The 19,116-nt window shown below is 54.1% G+C and overlaps 8 protein-coding genes across 8 annotated transcripts; 2 read left to right on the forward strand and 6 right to left on the reverse strand.

Annotated features, from left to right (window-relative positions):
• Window positions 1-1,067: 1,067 nt before the first annotated feature.
• On the reverse strand, window positions 1,068-1,313 carry CORC01_12457 (uncharacterized protein; the record flags this gene model as incomplete). The annotated part of the gene is made up of 1 exon (XM_022624077.1): window positions 1,068-1,313. The coding sequence occupies one exon, from the start codon at window positions 1,311-1,313 to the stop codon at window positions 1,068-1,070; it is 246 nt and encodes an 81-aa protein (XP_022469391.1).
• Window positions 1,314-1,474: 161 nt separating this feature from the next.
• On the reverse strand, window positions 1,475-1,773 carry CORC01_12458 (uncharacterized protein; the record flags this gene model as incomplete). The annotated part of the gene is made up of 3 exons (XM_022624078.1): window positions 1,475-1,546; window positions 1,593-1,730; window positions 1,762-1,773. 3 exons carry the CDS (start codon window positions 1,771-1,773, stop codon window positions 1,475-1,477), a joined length of 222 nt encoding a protein of 73 aa, XP_022469392.1.
• Window positions 1,774-1,972: 199 nt separating this feature from the next.
• CORC01_12459 (uncharacterized protein) lies at window positions 1,973-2,524 on the reverse strand (the record flags this gene model as incomplete). Its single annotated transcript, XM_022624079.1, has 1 exon — window positions 1,973-2,524. A coding segment is annotated over one exon (552 nt), but the record flags the coding sequence as incomplete, so codon positions are not given.
• Window positions 2,525-3,983: 1,459 nt separating this feature from the next.
• Window positions 3,984-4,208, reverse strand: CORC01_12460 (uncharacterized protein; the record flags this gene model as incomplete). Its single annotated transcript, XM_022624080.1, has 1 exon — window positions 3,984-4,208. The coding sequence occupies one exon, from the start codon at window positions 4,206-4,208 to the stop codon at window positions 3,984-3,986; it is 225 nt and encodes a 74-aa protein (XP_022469394.1).
• Window positions 4,209-6,263: 2,055 nt separating this feature from the next.
• Window positions 6,264-8,204, forward strand: CORC01_12461 (uncharacterized protein; the record flags this gene model as incomplete). Its single annotated transcript, XM_022624081.1, has 2 exons — window positions 6,264-6,320; window positions 6,522-8,204. The coding sequence occupies 2 exons, from the start codon at window positions 6,264-6,266 to the stop codon at window positions 8,202-8,204; spliced, it is 1,740 nt and encodes a 579-aa protein (XP_022469395.1).
• Window positions 8,205-9,397: 1,193 nt separating this feature from the next.
• On the reverse strand, window positions 9,398-9,796 carry CORC01_12462 (uncharacterized protein; the record flags this gene model as incomplete). The annotated part of the gene is made up of 1 exon (XM_022624082.1): window positions 9,398-9,796. One exon carries the CDS (start codon window positions 9,794-9,796, stop codon window positions 9,398-9,400), a length of 399 nt encoding a protein of 132 aa, XP_022469396.1.
• Window positions 9,797-10,321: 525 nt separating this feature from the next.
• On the forward strand, window positions 10,322-12,844 carry CORC01_12463 (uncharacterized protein; the record flags this gene model as incomplete). The annotated part of the gene is made up of 1 exon (XM_022624083.1): window positions 10,322-12,844. One exon carries the CDS (start codon window positions 10,322-10,324, stop codon window positions 12,842-12,844), a length of 2,523 nt encoding a protein of 840 aa, XP_022469397.1.
• Window positions 12,845-13,487: 643 nt separating this feature from the next.
• On the reverse strand, window positions 13,488-16,726 carry CORC01_12464 (WD domain-containing protein; the record flags this gene model as incomplete). The annotated part of the gene is made up of 3 exons (XM_022624084.1): window positions 13,488-13,595; window positions 13,651-16,293; window positions 16,367-16,726. 3 exons carry the CDS (start codon window positions 16,724-16,726, stop codon window positions 13,488-13,490), a joined length of 3,111 nt encoding a protein of 1,036 aa, XP_022469398.1.
• Between the last annotated feature and the right edge of the window lie 2,390 nt (window positions 16,727-19,116).

Below are 19,116 nucleotides of genomic sequence, written 5' to 3' on the forward strand. Positions count from 1 at the left end.
ACAACACTGATTTGAGTTTATTTCAATGCGGAAAAGATTTGTAATACGCAGCACTCTTGGTGAGCATATAAGACGGTCTGTTCTACTACCATGACAGGCTTGCATCGAACTTGAATACACAACTTGAATTCTAAATCGATTCTTCCTCATATTCTTCTTGAGACATTGGACTCGTCCTGCTGTATTTAGTTATCTAGTCACCTTCTCGAATATGGTTGTCGCTCTCGTTACTGGAGGCAACGCCGGCATTGGCGAAGCCGTTGTCCAATAACTAGCCAAAATCCCAGACTATCACGTCATTATAGGATCCCGCAATCCCCAATCTGAATCTCAGCTCGCCCAATCTCTCAACAGGGAAACTGCTCAGTCTCCTCTGTCCAGCTCGACCTTTCTTCTGACGACTCGATCTTCAAGGCCGTCGAGTCCATCCAAAACACCCATGGGAGTGATGATGTCCTCAACACGCAGGCATTCTTATTGATACGTCCCCTGAGGCATTCAGCTCCACCAGAGACCTTTTCAGAAAGACTTACGAAACGAGTGTCTTCGGAGCGGCCGTTCTGAGTGAGGCAGCTCTCCCTCTCTTACTGAAGTCAAAATATCCCCGTATAACATTCGTCTCATCGCAATTGGGCTCCTTGGAGTCGTCTTTGGACGAGAAGATGCCCTTCTACACCGTAGACTTCAAAGCACATGACGGCAGCAAGGCGGCTATCAACAGCTTGGCTGTTAACTTTGCCCGTATACCTACTGAAGGATGTTGGTGGGGCTTCGAACGCTGTCTGCCCCGGCCTGGTTAAAACGAAATTGACTAGATGGATTGATGCCGGTGCACCGACTTCTATCGGTGCGGAGAGAATTGTGGAGTTGGCTACCGCAGCTCCGGGTAGACCGACCGGCACGTTCTCGAACATAAAGGGTCTTCTGGCTTGGTAAACCTAGTGGAGATTTTGGCATGGCTACATGTACTTGAAGTACTTGTTGGAGTTTTTTTCAAGTATGATGCAAGATAGAAGGAGCAGAAGTTTCCACCAGTATTCATGCAAAGCGGGCTCTACCACATAGTGTTACAGAATTGCCGTAGCCAGATTTAGGAGGATCCCTATGTTGTCGGCTCCTGAGTTCCATCTATCCAGCGTCTCTGCATAACTTGCATCACTAGCTTGTTGATGACTTTCTAAAAGCCCTCCAAAATATGCTAATTCTTTCCTTGTTTTGGAATATTCTTCAAAGCATCTGTTTCTTCTTTCCACAACTCTCGCGTTGTGGCAACCCATTTGATTTTGTGGCATGGAAGGGACAATTCTCTCCATGTGTCTAAAACAGCGCAGGAGATACCGACTTTGACAGAGGCTACCTGAGCTACAAGAAACCAAACGCAGGCAATTCTGAGTCTCTTGTCAGCGAACGTGCCCCTCAACAACACAATGGGGGTTCTTCACCTCGTTCGAGACTCATTCAAGACCCAATCTTCCTATGTTTTTGAGCTCTTGGAGTCTACACTGCACGGTGTATCAGTTATTATCATAAACTGCTTCCAAAGCGCCTGGCCAGCGTTAGTGACAAAACACTCCATCAACAGGCCGACATACCTCGTAGGCTAGCAGCATACGAGTATTGTAGTCGCGGTCCTCTGAGGTGCTGCCTTCGCCACTGATAAGACGCATGATTATGTAGATCAGTTCTGCTTGAAGTGAGGCGAAGATGTCTTGTCTGTTGTAGTTCGTCATCTAGAAGATTCAGTTAGCATTTTGAACTCACCAAGAGAGGCATAGTGAATTGTTTCGACCTCAATTAGATTTCTCTCCTGCTCCATCCGTATCGAATGCCATAAAAAGGGACTTGTGACCATATTCCGAGAAGCAAAGAGAATCGCATGCCCATACAGTTCGCCAAAGGCTCGGGAAGATGGCTCGTGTCCTGGTATTGGTGTATGAAAGGTGGAAACGTTGATCTTCGCAGCATCATCTGTCTATTTGATCATGTCTGGGCTGCTCTGCGCGACCTGATTCACGCAGCCGATGAACTGAAGTGGAAAGATGATCCAAGATGCATCAGGTATCACCATCTCTTCATGGTTAATACAGTGTGACATTATCTGCCGGCAGGTTTCGGGCGTCGTGGTTAGACCGGTGACACCATTGATTCGTTGCTCCGGTCTATGAGCAGATCCTTGCCCTATCAGAGGGAAATCTCCAAGAGTGAGCTCATTCGTCAGCTCAAAGGTTTGGGACAGTGATAGTGAGTCCCATTGAAGTTGTTCATCAAACATAGAGGCCTCCGATGTGAAGGGAGGATTAGGATTAGTTAGGTCAAAGGTGGAAAGAGTCGGGACCAAGCCATGTTGCTCGACAATTTCTGTGCTGTCCTCGGACCCATGACTCTTATTCCCCGGGTAAACGCAGTCTAGTCCTTTCTTCGTGCAACGTGTACAACGAGCCTGCAAGCTGCACTTATGTTTCGCTGTACTACATTCGCGGCAGGGCTTCGGCCGATTCCGGGGCCAGGTTCTTGCGCGCCGACAGATGATACATGGCGCTTCAAGCACCCTCTGGATCAATCTCAACGAGTCAGTTCATGTGTTGGAAGGGCGGTAGGTGGGGTCTCTGGATATGGACCTTGGCTAAGAGGCTTACTGCATATATTACAGAATAGCACACCAGCCGGTGCGCTGTTCGTGGAAAAGAACAAGTCGAGATGTTCGGAGCCGCTCATTTTATGTAAAGCGTAGTATATGAGCGACGCCCTCGCGAGGAGTTTCGCAGGGAAGCCTTCATGTCAATCCAAGTATTCAAGTGAATCAAGCAGCGTCTTCGAGCGAATGACTCCAGCAAATGATCTCCCAGTACGTTTGTCAGCAATTTGACTAGAGACTAAGCTAAGATTGACGTTTGATCCTACGGAGATGAGCTCGAATTCCGAATACAAAGGCTTAGGCAGGTGTCTGACCGATATCACTCGATCAAGTTACGAATAGGTATCGTAGCAGACTCAAATGCTTTCCAATGGTGGGAACTCATATCATGAGCAGAATCAAGTTTTTCACGGTCGCTCTCTTCCCTCAGCACTAGAAGCTTCTTTCCCAGCGATAATGAAGACCGCAAGAGGAATGGGCACTGGCTGAAATTAGATACCGACCATGAATCATGGGCCAATTGCATGAGACGGGCTGTACGCAAAGGCCGGGGGCTTGTTGTCGTCCAAACGCGCAACCGCGGATGGACAAGCACGAGTAAGGGGTATTGTTGCCCATCATTGCCTGGACGGACAGCAGTGAATGGGGCTAAGGTAAAGCGACAACCGAGACAGCCGACAATATTCCAACGATGGTGCTATGTTCCTCACGTGTTGTCTATCAGGAGCACCAGCCAAAACTGTGCCACTCAAAATCAGACGAAGTGCTTCCAAGGCGGGGCCTATGGCCCTGGCCAAGGAGCTGTTTGAGTTCAGTAGTACGCTAGAGCCCAGAGGTGACACTTGCCACCTGCTGTCGTGTCGCTTCCTGAGCAGCCGGATTGACAGGAGCACCGGGCGGCGGGGAGATGATCAGCCAGGAGCGAGACCGTGGATGAAGGATCCTTTGAAGCTTGGAGGGTCAAGAGGGTGTTACAGGTGCATAGCAGCCCAATGGTGGTGGTGGAAGAGCCCGAAGGTGGTGTGGCAGGATCGGCGGCTGCAGTTGATGGTGTTGACGAGAATGCGGATTGACAGGGGCAGGTCGAACCCAATGGGAAGGGCCGCGGTAGAGAGCAGTTTGGAATTGGGCGATGATCGGTGATAGCTGGACAGACAGATGCGTGTAGTATCACGACAGGCGGCAGCCCGGAAAACGACGGTCTTTAACTGTTAGAAGAAAAAAGACAGCGTAGATGTTGAAGTGAGCTCATTCGGGTGAGGAGACTTGACTGGTCTGAGGATTCGGTCGGTCTTTCAACCCCGCAATTACCCGCCCGGCCACGCTCTCATACTCATAGTACGAATACTCAGTTACTCACAGTCCATGCCCACGTCAATCCACCTTGACGACAGACAACGGCTGACGGCTCTAGGCCAAGCTGCCGGTGTTGGACACACGACGTCAGGAACGGTGTGTCGGGTGCTGGGTAGCAATACAGGAACATCAAATGGGGAGATTGGGGCCATTTGAAAGTGAAGCTGTACGACCTCATCGTGTGTGCGTCATGCAGCAGCAATAGCAGCGGCAGCATCGCGGCAAAGAGAGACAACAAAAAACAGGATCAAAATCAGCAGGAAGGGTTCAGGAATAGGAACGGGACCATGAACAGTATAAACGCGTGACTGATGTCGGTGCAGCGGCCAGCGAGCCTAAGAAGCAGCAAAAGAGACCACGTCCCATCTGGAAATAATAATAAGCCAAGCGATTTCGAGTGTGGCCCTCTCTCAAGCGATCCTTGACCGGCTGTTGGGTGCTGCGATGCGGTGAGGAGGGCTGGAGGGAAGGGAGCTGGAAGGGCGGAGAGAAAGGGGGCCACATACCGGCACACTAGGGGATGAAGGATCGGAAAGGCGGAAAGAAGCCGGAGACAAGTGACAGGGACATGGCCTGTGAATGAGGTGAGAGTGAGTGGTGAGCTGAGTGGTGAGTGATGAGGAGATGTGGGCCAGACAGACCCAGCTGGCAGTTTTCCTCCCACGCGTTATGAGAGGTAAGAAGTTTAGGGTAGAACAATGAGACTGAGCCAGGAGGAGACTGGTAGGACTGGGAGTCTGGGAGTGGAAAGTGACAATGTTGGTGGTGAAGCGACTCCTCAACCCACCGGCCCCGTCGAGTCTCAGCTGTCAAGTTCACGAATCATCCCCGTTCCGTTTGGCCAGTTCCGGCCCCATTCGTCTTGTCCCTTTTGGAGTGGCCAGCTGCAGCGAGGCCCAAATGTGCAAAAAGGCGCTCAGAGTTTCTTCCAGAACCAATCGCCAGGATGTCGCCTCATCCTTAACGGTCTGGGCTTCCCCTACGGATACAGGGGAGGGGTGACTTTTCGGTTTTCAGGGAGTGAGATCGAAAAGAAGACGTGGACTAGTCACCGCGACTGATTGCGACTGCGAATGCGACTGTGATGAGAAGCTGGCCACTCTACCTACGAACTGACAAAGGCGCGCGAGGGGCAGAGTTTCGCTCTGATTGCTGGGCTTTCCCTCTAATTGACCCGTTGATACGGCTTGGGCAATCGACACGTTCCTCACTGGTTCATTTCCATGTTTTCCCATAGATAGTGATAAGGTGCAATTGAGAGCCTATACTGTCCGCCGTTGTATATCATATCGAAAAGCCCCTCTCATCCCGCATCCTACCCCGTCTCTTGATTTCCCTTTCATCCTTCCTCCCCGCTCTTTTCCTCTCATTTCAGCCAACATAGCGTGGCCTCACATTCCATCTCTTACGGCATCGCAAGGGAGAGAAGGAGTCAGGGGTAGCAACACATACCAGACGCTCACCTGCATTTCACACCGTCATATCGGTATCTCCCTAGACTGTTGTCACAAACGATAGACATCTCCATCTCAATCCCCTCTACAGATACCAAGCGAGAAACCAAGCCGCAGGTTTCCCAACCTCTGTATCCCCACATCGCCTTCGTCCGGCTGCCGGCCGTTGTTCGTCGTCCACTTTAACAACAACGGCTGAACATCCCACGCGCCACGATCCTTCTCGGTGCCACGAAAGCCATCAGCATCTCCGGGGGGTTATTGTTCAAGTCTTGACCTATTTCTGTGACTTTGTGGGGGCGATTTGCAAACCCGTCCTCGGTCTCCTCCAACCCTTGTCACCCAAGTCGGTACTCGCTTCCGCTTCTGTTTGGAACTGTGACGGTGGAGTTGTGTTAGGGGCCGCCTCCTCTCCTTCACCGCATCGTCAACAGCGAGGGACCCTGCCCCGAAAAGCGCCCCGAAGTGCCCCGAGTGCCCTCCAAGTGGCTCCCCGCAACAGCAAACAAGACGGGGTCATTTTGGCGGTGGACTGGGCTCCCTCTGAGACCAGCCTCCTCCCTGAGTCCTGACGGAACGCCCTTGACCAAGCCAAGCCCAGATCGTAGTACCCTGGGATCTGTCGTCACTTAAGAAGAAGGGAAAGCTTCACAAATCGACTAGTGCCGCCCGCACCAACACTACCACACCAGGTTACCGCCTGTGTGTGTCTCTCTCACACAATCTTCCTTCACCTCGACGCACTCACATATACTTCCACACACATCCACATCACTTGCTCGGTGAAGACGCCGGGCAGGTGACTGAGATATATCATCATGGCCCTCACGCAGACGGTCACCATTATCAACAACTCGGGCAAGATTATAAGTACCGTAAGTCTTTTTCTCTGGCTCACACCCGTTGCATTTCCCCCCACCGCCCCTCACCACTCCCATGCCCACTCGATCCAGCCCTTGAACTCAGCCGTCAGAACTGCGTACAACAACATTCGACATGCAAACAATGCAGACGCACTACCACTCTCAGGCGAGCGATGAAGCCCAATAGCTGACGTATCATCTTCGCTTCTGCAGGGCAAACACCTGGCCGGTATCTTCAAGGAAGCCAAGGCCTCCTACCAGGAGAAAAAGGCTGCTATCAAGGCCGACCGAGAGGTTCTCAAGCGCGCCCAAACCTTTGACACTTCTCGCGACCTCCCTCCCGAGGCCTTCGATCGCCGCTACTCACACGATGATGGCCGCTCTGTCGCCAGCTCCAGGAGGAGTCACCGATCCAGACGTTCCCAGACGAGCCACCGCGATGTCGAATACTACCCTGGTTCGAGACCTGCCCTTACCGAGAACAACCTCAAGACACATTCCGAAGTCTCCAGCGTCACGCCATCAAGAGCGCCGCCCGCCGCCTATCGTACCCCGTATGCTGAGACAGCTCCCCTTGATATGGCCTTGAGCCGCCCGACCTTGCCACATTACACCACTGCCCCAACGTGCAGCGACAGCCTTGCAGACTCGGCGACGATCCGTGGCTCCATGGTCCCTCGTACCATGTCCGCGCCCATCATAGCCAAGGGTCGCAAGGAGAAGGAGATTGATATGGACCTCGCCTACGGTAACATTCCCCCCGATCTAAAGGATCGTACCGATTTGGACCCCCTCACCAAGGAGAAGGAGGCCAAGACTCTTGTCTCCAGAGTCGAGGGACTTCTCGACGAAGCCAAGTGCGCGCATCACTCGGCGACCGCTACCATCGCTCATCTTCAGGGGAATCCCGATGCCGCCGCCGCTGTCGCCCTGACTCTGGCGGAACTATCAACGCTGTTGAAGCAGATGTCACCTGCCTTCTTGTCCGTCATCAAAGGAGGCTCGCCGGCAGTTTTTGCTCTTCTCGCATCACCCCAATTTCTCATCGCCGCCGGTGCAAGCATCGGCCTGACAGTAGTCATGTTCGGTGGATGGAAAATTGTGAAGCAAATCAAGGACGCCCAGGCCCAAAAGCAGGCAGCCATCGCCAACGCCATGGCGCTTGAGGCACAACCCGCGCCGCAACCCATCGAGTACGCATACAATGATTACGGCCAGCAATACGACCAGTATGACCCTTACCAGCAGCCAAGGGATGGGAGCGTCCGGGATGGAAGCGTCCGGGAGGGTAGCGTACGGGAGGGTAGCGTACGGGAGGGCAGCGTCGTTTACGACGAAGCGTACGTTCTTGACCCTCGGCTTGATGAGGAGCTCAGCTCTATCGAGAGTTGGCGCCGCGGCATCGCGCCTGCCGGTGAGGATGAGAGCGTCGATATGGAGCTCATCAGCCCCGAGGCCGCGCGTTCGATACTTGGAGACGACACCCGTACTGAGAGAAGTTTCCGGACGCAACGCAGTTCCAAGACGCACCGCAGCTCGAGGACGGAGAGAACCGAAAGGTCGGAGAAGTCGCACCACTCTTCCAGGTCGCACCGCAGCACCCGTGAGTCCGAGGTGTCCGAACGCAAGAGCAGCGTTGCAAGGTCTGAGATTGCGAGATCTGAGAGGGACGCCGAGAGTGTCGCCAGTAGCCACCGGAGTCACCGCAGCTCCGCATCTAAACGCAGCACACGCGCGCCAACGCTGGCGATTGAGGACGGCAGCCGCCAAAAGGAAGATGAGGCCATCGAAGCGGTGCTTCGACCCAAAAGGAACAACATGCTCAAGACTCTATTCAAGAAGAAGGAGAAGGAGCACAGAGATAGAGATGAGAGGGTGTCCGCTCTCGTATTTTAGGATGTGACCATGAAAAAGACGCTACAGATGAAGGCAATGAAGAACGGAAACGATGCATACGGCTTGGGCGGTTTCCCAGCCTGGACGGAGTTGGGATCGTAATTGGTACGCAGGAGGGACGAGACGACTTGGAATAAGCCCTCATTTTGCATTATTGTTGGGGAAGGACACATTAACCATTCCAAGGGGCAAGCATACTTACAAACATTGTTACATCATCTTTGAGCGATCAAAGGTTTTCGATTACAGAGCAATAGATAGCATCGCAGCAAACAGACATGAAACTTACTTTGGGGTTTTCATCGTCGTGGCCTGGCCAGGTGGCGATGTCTGCGGCACTGACTATAAAATCCTGGTCATCTCCTTGTTGGTCAGTAACCTTGAGCGGGGGGAGACTTATGTTTTGATCGATCACGCCCCTGCTACTCTGGGAAAGGCATGGAATGCTTCTGAGGCTGTTCGAATACCGGGAATGGCCGGAAGCAGCGAAGAGGCGTAGGGCTGAACCGGACATGGACGAGATCGGGAAGCAATATCAGACGGTCAAAAGCAAGTTTGATCGTCAGCTGACCAGCGCGGCGTTCTTCAGCGAATAGCGACAAGCGGCTTGCGGGAAGACTAGAAAAGGCAAAAAAGACGACGGCTTCTTTCGTTAACGAGACGGCACACTGGAGATGCATGTCAGCTTTTTGTTCTTAGTGCTAGGCCAAGTACTCGGGTTTTGCGCCAATGCCAGCAACGACCATACCGGTACTTGGGGAATCGCAGTCACAGCGCACAGTTTTCGGTGTCTTCATCCAGCCCCGGTGGCGGACGGGTCTTTGCTTCTCCCCTTGCAGCACTTGACTACCGACATCCCTAGAGATTCGAAGAACCGTATACTTGGGACTGACCAGATGCAAGGGAGTTGGCAAGCAACCGTGGTCCATCCTTTGTCTGTTGACAGGTCATCTTCCAAAGCCCGAACTTCTCAGCCCCAATATATGGGAACATCCAAAGACGCTTGATGCTCTCTGTTGGGAGACATCATTCAATCGCCCAGTGCCTGTTGGTGTGCAATGGACGGAGACTCAGTCATAGCCCCCAACTCCCAGCTGCCTCCTCCTCCACCCACATCTCAATCTCCGTCATCTCACCTCATCATCAACCCTGCAGTGCGTTGGACCTACCACGAGTTACGTCCCATCTCTCATCTAACTCTCATCCTCCTTGGCCCCATGAGGCAGTGTCACCCTAGAAAACTCTCTGGATACTCCCGGTGCGAAGGGGAATACAACCCCAGCTGCGTCTAGATGATGACAGAGCGCCTCATCCCACCTCGTCAAACAAAGCCATTCACGATTGCAAGTGCGATCAAAGGCAACCACCGACGGCCGTCTTCGTCTATCAGAAGGGGCCAGCAAGGCTCCGGGGTTTCTCTCGAGGCATATCCCGGCCGCCACATGCAGCCATCGCCAATGACGCACAGCCGTAACCCCCACCATTGGTCGGCGACGCCAGTCCTGTGCCATCACCTCGAGCTGAGCCAACTTGGCTGCAGTGGCCAACCCTGAAGAAGCGATCAGGCAAGGAATTTGTAAATTCAAGTGCATTTCAATGCAGGTCGCATCGGCCTTCCCTTGTTTATTATTTGTACGTCTGGAGATGGAGGGCGGGAGGAGCCACAAACTCCCATCATGTCCGGCAAGTGTTGGTAGCTGTGTTTCCCCAAGCCTTGCGAGACAACATGCGAGTTGTCTTATCAGTCCTTATTCCGTGCTTGCTTTCCCTCAATTCTATTTCTCTCTCCGCTCTGTACTCCTTGGATTTTCTGTTCTTCAGCAGCGGTTCCCTCACCGTTGTTTCCCGCTCACCCAGGGCGCTTCGAATGACAACACAGATACCTTGCACATCGAACACCATAAAGTTGTTCAGGTCTATATTATTCAACTCTTGCCGTCTTGCAGATTAATTCAACTGGCGAAATTCAACCGGCAAATGTGTCTGAGACGTCTATTCAACCCCTGCGGCCCTTTCCAACACCGACTGACATCCCTACCTGATCGCGGAATCGTCTCAAACCCCTACCAATATCTTCCTCAGTCCTCAAGCCTCATCCGCCTGTTGGACCTGCCACGATGGAAGGCAAAACCGACAGCGAAGGGCTCGGCCTGCGGCAGAATGCCTTCCAAGATCAACATAATATCCAAATGACGCCGTCGGCTGAATGGCATTCCAATCGCCAATTTGCTCGAAAGCCGATCAACGGACCACAGACGCCGACAACACCGGCACCCATCAGCAGCCCGTACGGGCGTTACGGAGGAAGCCCGCCGACGCCCTCCGCCAAATCATCACAGCCATCCTTTTCCGAACGAGCTGCCGGCGCCGCGGCATACTTCCCAGCACCGGCCAGCGGAAGTAGTGCGACTTCGCAGCGACCAAGACCGGCGCCGTTACAGATGGACACAGAAGAGTATTCAAACTATTCAGCCTCCTACTCCAGCCTGAGCACCCCTTACACGGGGGGTCTGTCAACTGGGGGTCTTCCACCCAAAAGACACATGACCGCGCGCGTCGATTCTCGGTCTTCAGCAGCTGGTCTACTCTCGCCGCCATGGCATGGCCCTCCGCCTAATCGACCACAGCCAATGTACTATCCCCCGGAACAAATCCAACTCTTCAACAAGTACTGGCACACGTCGTGGAACATGTACTTTTTCCTCTTGGCCGGCATTGCATTTGCTCTAGGTCACCATTTTTTCTACGCCGGCCTTGACGGAACAGAGGCGAACGGCCAGATCCGCATGCTTCGCTACGGTGCCGCCTTGTCTTTCCTCAGTAAAGCAAGTCTGGGTTCGGCTGTGATACTCGCCTTCCGACAGAGGGTATGGATGACGGTCCGTCGAAAGATGCTGACCCTGGCTGCTGTGGATTCGCTCTTTGCCGCCGCCGAGGACATGACTGCCATTTTCAACATGGAAGTCTTTCGCCAAGCTAGGATCGCCATGATCTTGGCCATCTATGTCTGGTGCACCCCTCTCGTTGTGGTCCTCACCTCTGATACTCTGACTGCTCAACCTGCCACAACGCGCCAAAACACGTCGTGCCCGTCCGTCCGCACTCTCAATTTTGAACAGGAAGAAACCAGTGATTTCCGCACAAGGACGAAGATTAATAACCTATTTGAGCTTTCCGCCTCTCTGTGGAACACAACCAGCCATAATCAATCTGACGAGCACTTCTTTGACTACTGGATTGGGACGAGTTGGCAATTTGAGGAAATATCCACTTCGGCGATTTTGGGCAAGAAGCCGCTCGCGCGGACGAATGCCAGTGTCGATGTTTGCGGCATGGGCTGGAACTGTACATTCACCATCCAGTTCAAAGGCCCCGGGTACAAGTGCGAACAACTAGCCAGCGGCGTTGGTTCGACACCCAAAAAGCTCAACGGCGCCGACGTGCCTTTCAATATGAGCATGCTTGCTCCAGTTGGCAACCATACGTACATTGCCCACGCCACCGCGGGCGAGTACCAGAACCCTCAGATGAATGACACTGGTCCTGAAGGCATCCCCAATACGCCGCCTCCCTATCCACAAAACCTCGGCGCCCTCCGTACGGAACCGGTGCTCTGGTTCGGCTTCGCCGAGGTCGACGAACCGTCCGACCCCCAGCCGATGGACCCTACTTTGCCCGAATGGCAAACGGCCTACACTCCAAAGTTGTTTGGCTGCGAACATCGTGAGACGGAATACGAGGTCGACTTTGGCTACACCGGCCTTGTCCAAAAGACCAATGTCCGGAAACGAACGTTCCTTGACCGCATCGCCGACACTCGCTACCTCCCCGGTGTCGACGCCAAAGACGGAACAGCGGACAACACAACGGCGACGCCAGAGTCAAACTACATCTTCCCAAAGGACGTGGCTCGCTACCGCAGAGCCATGGCATACCACTCCATCGGATACCAATTCCGCCAATTCATCAACGGGACAATCTTCCAGCCCAATACGAACGCCAACACCAAAGTCCTGCAAACCCGCATCCTCGACCAGCACAACTACCTTGTCGTCAAAGACTTCATAAACCAGGTGCAGAGCCTCTACGAAGACATCCTCATCTCCATGTTCTCCCAGCCCCGTCTCCTAGCCGTCGTCTGGGCCAACGACACAAGCGAAAAGACGGGTACCCGCCTGGGCGACAACCACACCTACCCCTGCACCCGCGAGCGGACCGACCTCCGCTACAAGTATCACGCCCGCGACCTTTGGGCCGTCTATTCGGTCGCCATCCTCCTCGCCATCGTCGGCGTGGCTTTCGGTCTCGTTGCCGTCCGCGAGGAGGGTCTCGTCCGCAACACCCGCTTTAGTAGCATCGTCGCGGCAACCCGCGGCCCGGGTCTCGAGAAGCTCCCCTGGGCAACGACGCCCAATAGTGACCACCGTCCCGTGGCTGCCGCCAAGGTCGGCTACGGCCTCGTGCCCAAGGATCCGCACGCGGGAGGGGCCGAGACTTATGGGTTCGGGCTGGAGGGCGACGTCAAGCAGCCGCAGAGGGAGAGGAACCAGCGTGACGAGTCGGGGAGGACACCATCAAGGTTGGGGAGTCCCTTTCAAAGGCGAGCGTTTAATCGGAGGTGGTCGAGATTGAGCGGATAGGTTCAATGTCTCTCTTCAATGTCCAAGTAGATATCCCGAGATTCTCGTCAACAGAGTCTTTCAGCGTTTGTTTTCCACTACGTCATGTGCTGTTACTTTGTTAAGTTCATTATTCTCCTTCTCAAAAAATCACCATAAACATGTTCAATAATTAGTGCGAACGGAGATTAAAAGATGGCAGGGAAACTGTCCACACAACACAAAGCAGAACGAGCTAGACGTCCACAGATCCTTGATAACAAGTGATTCCATTTCAAAAACAATATTTTCCTCAGCCTCGAGACACAATATGCAAGTCGTCGGCCACATGCAATGGACGCAAACCAGCGTAATAATCGAAGTGCCATGAACCGTTTCGTTTCGTGCGGCTGCCGCCTGATATCTACATTAACCCATACAACAACAAGGTGGTATATGCGCTCTGCGCGGCCCGGAAATCCATGCAAACGCCCGCCTTTCCTTTTCAAGCCCCGCCTGTGGCCATCATAAACGCCAAGAACATGAAGATGGAAATCCATCCAACCCCGCCCTACCAATGTCATTATGCCATCATGTGGTTTCCCCGTGGTGGATGCTGTTTTACCCGTCGTAATATGCTTGTTCGTGAAAACTCCTATTGTCCCGTCTTGATATTCCTTCGTCATTATAAGTCTTCGGCCAGAAGGGCGCGAACTTCTGGCTCGTTGAGGAGTTTGCGTTCGCCCAGCTCCGAGAGAGGTTTGCCGTCGCGGACAGCACCGAAGTCGAGAATCTAGCGCAAGTTGGTCAGCATAATTCTGGTCAAGATCTGCGAAGGTCAAATTTACCTCGACATAAGTCAAGCTGTCTCGCTGGACAGCGGCGACGCAGCGCCTCTGGTCAAACTTGACCTGCCAAACACCGCTCAGGTCGGTCAACAGATCTTGCACGCACTCACCGGTGCGAATGTCCCACATCTTTACCGTCTTCTCGCTTCCAGAAATGACCTTTCGGCCATCATGTTGAAAACACGTAATCGCGCCGGTGTGGGCTGTGAGTACATTTTTGCATTTGCCATTCTCTGGGTCCCAGATGCGTAAAGTGCTGTCGGCGGCTGCCGATACAAGTCTTTCGTCGCGCAAGTCAAGCAATCCGACGAGTAAGCTGTGCCCTTCCAGAGTATGCAGGCAGGCACCAGTGTTCAGGTCCCAAATCTTGACTAGCGAGTCCATGGAGCCTGAGATGCATCGATTACGTTCGTGGTCGAGGACCACGCTGTAGACTTTCTGGGAGTGACCATGCAGAACGTGAAGCGACTCGCCAGTGCTGATACGCCAGACGCGAACGGTACTGTCGTAGCTTCCGCTGACAAGAGTGTCCCCGTGTGCAGAAATGGCACGCACGGAGTGTGTGTGTCCAGAGAGCGTTCGGATGAAGTAGGGACAATCAGCATCGTTGGCTGGAGGGCCGGTCTGGATGTATCTGCGAGAGCCGACCTCAGGAAGACGCCAGACGCGGAGTTGGCTATCACGGGATCCCGTGATGATGAGCGGCTTTGGCGGCATCATGACGGGCTTTCCGTCGTGCCCCTTTCCGTTCTCGGTAGGCATGAGGATCTGAAGGCATCGGACAGTACTAGTGTGGCCGTAGAAAACCTGCGTGCAAAGACCCTTCTCGATATCCCAGACACGGACAGATCGATCGGTAGATCCTGAGACGAGCATGTTGCCTTCGTATTGCAAAGCCCAGACACCGCCTTCATGGCCTTCGAGCTTCTTTCGTAGCTTGCCAGTATTGGTATCGTAGACGTGAATCAGGGTGTCATCGCTTCCAGTGATAATCTTGTCTTCATCAAACTGCAGGCATGTGATGACATGGCGGGGATGGGCAGCGAAGGCAACATGCCCGGGCTTGACCTTTCCGCTCGTCCAGCTTTGCCGAATCATGTAGTGGCGACGATAAAGGGACTTGAAGAGGTGCAACTTCTGGAGCCCCGGGATGCTGGTCTTGGGATTGGGCACAGCAGCCGCGGCCGCATTGGCAGCTGAAAGCGGTCCCTCAGACTTGTGCTGCTTCACCTCGGACTGCATCGCATCCAACCGCGCCACGTCCTGTCCGCTTGCTCTACGTTTCGATCTATCGGCGCTGGACAAGTTGAGTGCCCTCTTGCGTTTAGAGCTGCGAAGCCTACTCGTTGAATCAGCCTTGACAACGGATTTGGTGAGTTCGTTGTCAGCCGAGTCCAATCGGCTTAATGGTCGCAAGTCAACCTCGGCCCCAGTAACTCCAACGGGATCTTGCCAGCCCCAACCCTGAGCAATAGCCTTGTCGAGCTCACCCGGGGGGAGCGTGAAGCCATCACGGTCAAACAGCTCCTTCCACCCAGTTTCATTCGTGTCCACAATATTGCGCCAGTGCTTGGAGACCTGTGCAGCTCGGCATAAGTCGCGGTGGTCGAGGAACGACAGTACGTGGAAGCTCAACTCGAGCGGGAGCTGCTTGAAGAAATCGCACTTTAAAGCAGGGGTGACAACGTCGGCGACGAGGCGGAGTGTTTTTCTCGGGCATCGGCGGAGGAGGTTGTACATGAGGAAGCTTTTCATCTCGTTGGGCATGGCATCAAATCTCTCCATCATGTTGCGGGTATCAAGCATGGCGGTGTGAGCGTCGAGATTATCGGCTTGGAAGGAGCTGTCATCGACGACGATGGACATGTCGGAGACGTAGCCACCCTCCTCGGTGGTCTGTGATTCATTCAACCAGGCCTGGTCGCGGAAGCTGACATTTCGTCGGGCGACGATGCTGCTCTGAGGCGACTCTGTATCTTCATCATCGGAGTCTCTCGAATTCAGTTGAGCGGCTGCTAGTGTAGGCGAAAGTCTCGGACTAGGCAGGCTCGCATCCTGTGCAGCCACGGCGTCGATGGAGGGTCGGTGTCCAACGGCTCGAAGAGACTGCTGAAGCGACTCGTCGATGTCCACAAATGGCTCGGGGTCGGCATCAGTGATGGGTGGAGTGGCGACGTTGCTGCTGAAGACGGTGAGTGCATCGCTTCCGATGGGACTCTCAGCTTCCTGCAGATTTGTTTGGCTCGGTCCCGACTCGGGAGGAGTATGACTGGAGCGGTTCAGCTGAAGGGTCCGGGGTCGCGTCACACGCTCTGAGCTTGAACCAGCGACTTCGGACGTGTCTGGGGTAGCCAAGTAGCCGGACGGTCTGCCCCTCATGAGCTGGCGTCGGAGGCGTTGCGAAGCGTCCTCGGGTATGGAGAGACCTGTCGGTCTGGGGTTCCTAGAGGGTCTCGAAGGCAGAACGGGCGACGCGTTGTAGGACGGCGAGACTTCCCTTTCCCGGGGATTCGAGCGACGAGATCTTCTTTGATGGGCATCTGAAGGCGACTTGGATGTGCGTCTGGGAGATTCTTGGCTCGACTCGTCTTCTTTGAGGAGGCCTGCGGGTTGCCTTTCGGCTGCAAGCGGTGCTTTGCGCTGCTACAGGAGACAGACAATGTCAGCAAATGCGGCGGCGAAGAAAGACACGGAACGACAGGCGTGAGGGGCATACCTTTTTCGCAACAAAAGGATTGTCGACTGCGCCATCGGAAGAAGAGCCCGAGACGCTGAAAGAGAAGTTTGCGAGTTCGGGGGGTAAAGGCTTAGAGGCGAGGGGATACTCCTTGGAATCGAGTTCGTGGAGAGGACGAACTTCGCGCAGGAAGACGGGCGGAAATGTGCGTTTGGTAGTTGTGGTGGTGGTGGTGGTTGTTGTCTCTATGCACTCGGAAACGGCCAACTGAAGGCTTGTCGAGTCGGATCCATGGATGGAGGAGTTGTTGCCTTCGTCAACGGAGAAGGAGACGGTCTGGCTGGAGCGAGGCCGCTTCACTTCTGTGGTGTTGATCTGGGGACCGGGCGAGGGCGTCATGATGCCTCTCGCGTGGTATAGGGCCTGATGCGAAGGGTCAAGCGGGGTGGGATGGCAAGTGAAGGAAACTTGGTGGTGTTTGTGTCGGAAGAAGGGGGAGTTGTCGAAGAGGAGAGGAAGGGTAAGGTTTAGGGTCGGGATCGGGTGCGAGTGAGGGTTGGGGATTTCAAAGGTGGCGGGCGGGATTACGGTCGCAGGTCGCAGGTTGCAGGCACGGCTACGGCTACGGCTACCTTGCTCTGTAGGTAGTCTGTACTGTGGAGGTGGAGGTGGAGTTTTTTTTTTGGTGGCAGCACCGTGGACGACCAAGGCGGGAGGGGAGCCCGGGTGCAGTGCGACGCCGCGACGCCGCGAGAGCGAAATGTACGTAGCGGTTGCAGACGACAGTGGAAAGAGTGACTCGTGAGTCGTGAGTGCCCTGAGGTGCAGTGCAGTGCGGAGCGGTCCAGTCAGATCAAGGAGGTGTGGTACCTCAATCCAGCGGAGGAGAGACACCTCACAACACGGGGAGGCTCGTTCCAGGTTTTGACTACCATTGCCTGCCTGGGTGGACGAGTACCCCTGAGGAAAAGGTACTTCCCGTCAGTGGAGGTACTTCCAGACCTACCTGCTATAGTATGGATACTAGAGGTCTTGAGGAAGGCAGGAGGATAAGGGTGGGTGCACGGCACAGCAGAGGCCCGCGGCACACACCGCAACGGATCGAAAGTGCAGAAGCAATGCCGCGATACCGCAATGCCGCGATGGAAGGGCAGGCGGGGCAAGTCAGGTAAGGCAAGCCGTCAAGCAGGCGTCGGTCAATAGCGAGATGAGACGACTGTTGGCGGCGGGGAGAATAGAAGGTTTCCAAGCTGAGGTGCGGGGGATAAGGTTGGCTTCCAACAAGTCTACCGTAAGGAACCTTGTTTGCTGGTGGTGAAAGCAGTTGGATCGAACTTGGTCCGGGCTTGTTTGCAGTGCTGTCGTCTTTGTCGAGACCTGGATAATCTCGAAGCACCCCCTCCTCTCCTTTGAGCCTCGGGCGCAACTTTGGTTGATCGACTACTGCGGTGTCGAGGCAGCAGAAATTCAGAATGGGGTCCAAATGCTTGGGGCTTCGACTTAATGAGTGCAGACTGCAGACATGATCAAGTCACAGCAAACACCAATTATGGGGAGTGGATCAGGTTGGTGGGCAACGCTCGAGCGACAAGATGAGATGAGATCGCAGCGTGGCCGGCAGCATGGAATACCTAAAAGAAAGAGCTGAAAAGAAATAAAAACTTTTTTTTTGGGCTGGTTTGTGGTCCGCTCGCATCCAGCTGGAGGTATCTCTCAAGACAAATTTGGCCGACGAGGTACATGCTTCATTCCTTCCATGTTCCCAGGCACACTGGATTGTTAGTGGTCTCCACTCTCTCAGGACGACGAGCGTCACTGGGCCACACTTGGTTCGGTGTGTTGGTTTGGCAGCGGCTACGGATAGGAACAGCGAGCAACTCAGGGTTTCATACCTGACCTTGCGGTATCCATACATTAGGTACCGCCAGCCAACACTGAATAGCAGTGATCATGCGCTGTCTCTGATGTTTTTACTAGACGGCTTGTTTTGCAGATTTCTTTTGTTATCCGTTTACCTCGATACTTGGATGATTAACGCTCAAGTCTTCTACGAAGACCTACACAAGGTAGTTACAGTGTGTGAAGAGTGCCTTACAGGTCCACGTATCCGTACGTGTCTGCCTGCTCCCGATGGCAAAGTGGAGAAGCAACACGTGAATTGAAGTGGAGGTAAGGTACGAATACGGATAGAGTGGGATTCCAGACTCCGGGGCCCGTGATTCCTTTCCAGATTCGCTCAACCTCAGGCGTACGCGCCTTCCTCTGTCGCCTCCCTCTGCAGTGACGACTCTGACGAGTGAGTGGCTGCAGGTATTGGTGGATCCCCCTTTGATTCCATCAAGCGAGGGGCCTCCCTGCCCCTGATAGATGTGGAGGTATCTGATCCGGTGTTTCAAGCGTGCAAGGTACTCGGCGCCGCAACAGACTCGATTGTCATCCAAGGACTTGTACGGGTATTCTTGGGTCGTTGTCCAATAAGGTATTTCCAATACTGCTGGTAATCGGTAAGGTGGTCATCCAAATGCTGCTCGTGTGGGCTGCGGACTCGCCTACCTTACCTCAGTGTACGTCTTCCTTTCCGTCGCCAATCAGCCTTGCTCTGGTTTGCTACGTTCATGGCTTCGCCGCCTTTGTCTCTTCCGTTCTGCCAGGCCCCTTGTCTGCACGCCATCGGCAGAATGGCTGGAACTCCGCTGTCTCGCTCCCTCTATCGCTTTTGTTGCGAGAGCAGCCAGCAAGACGTCTCATGCCCATTTCAGCAAGTTGCAACAAGAGACCCTCCCGTTGTC

This window comes from Colletotrichum orchidophilum (assembly GCF_001831195.1).
Source record: "Colletotrichum orchidophilum strain IMI 309357 chromosome Unknown Scaffold_154.1, whole genome shotgun sequence".
NCBI classification, from domain to species: Eukaryota; Fungi; Ascomycota; class Sordariomycetes; order Glomerellales; family Glomerellaceae; genus Colletotrichum; species Colletotrichum orchidophilum.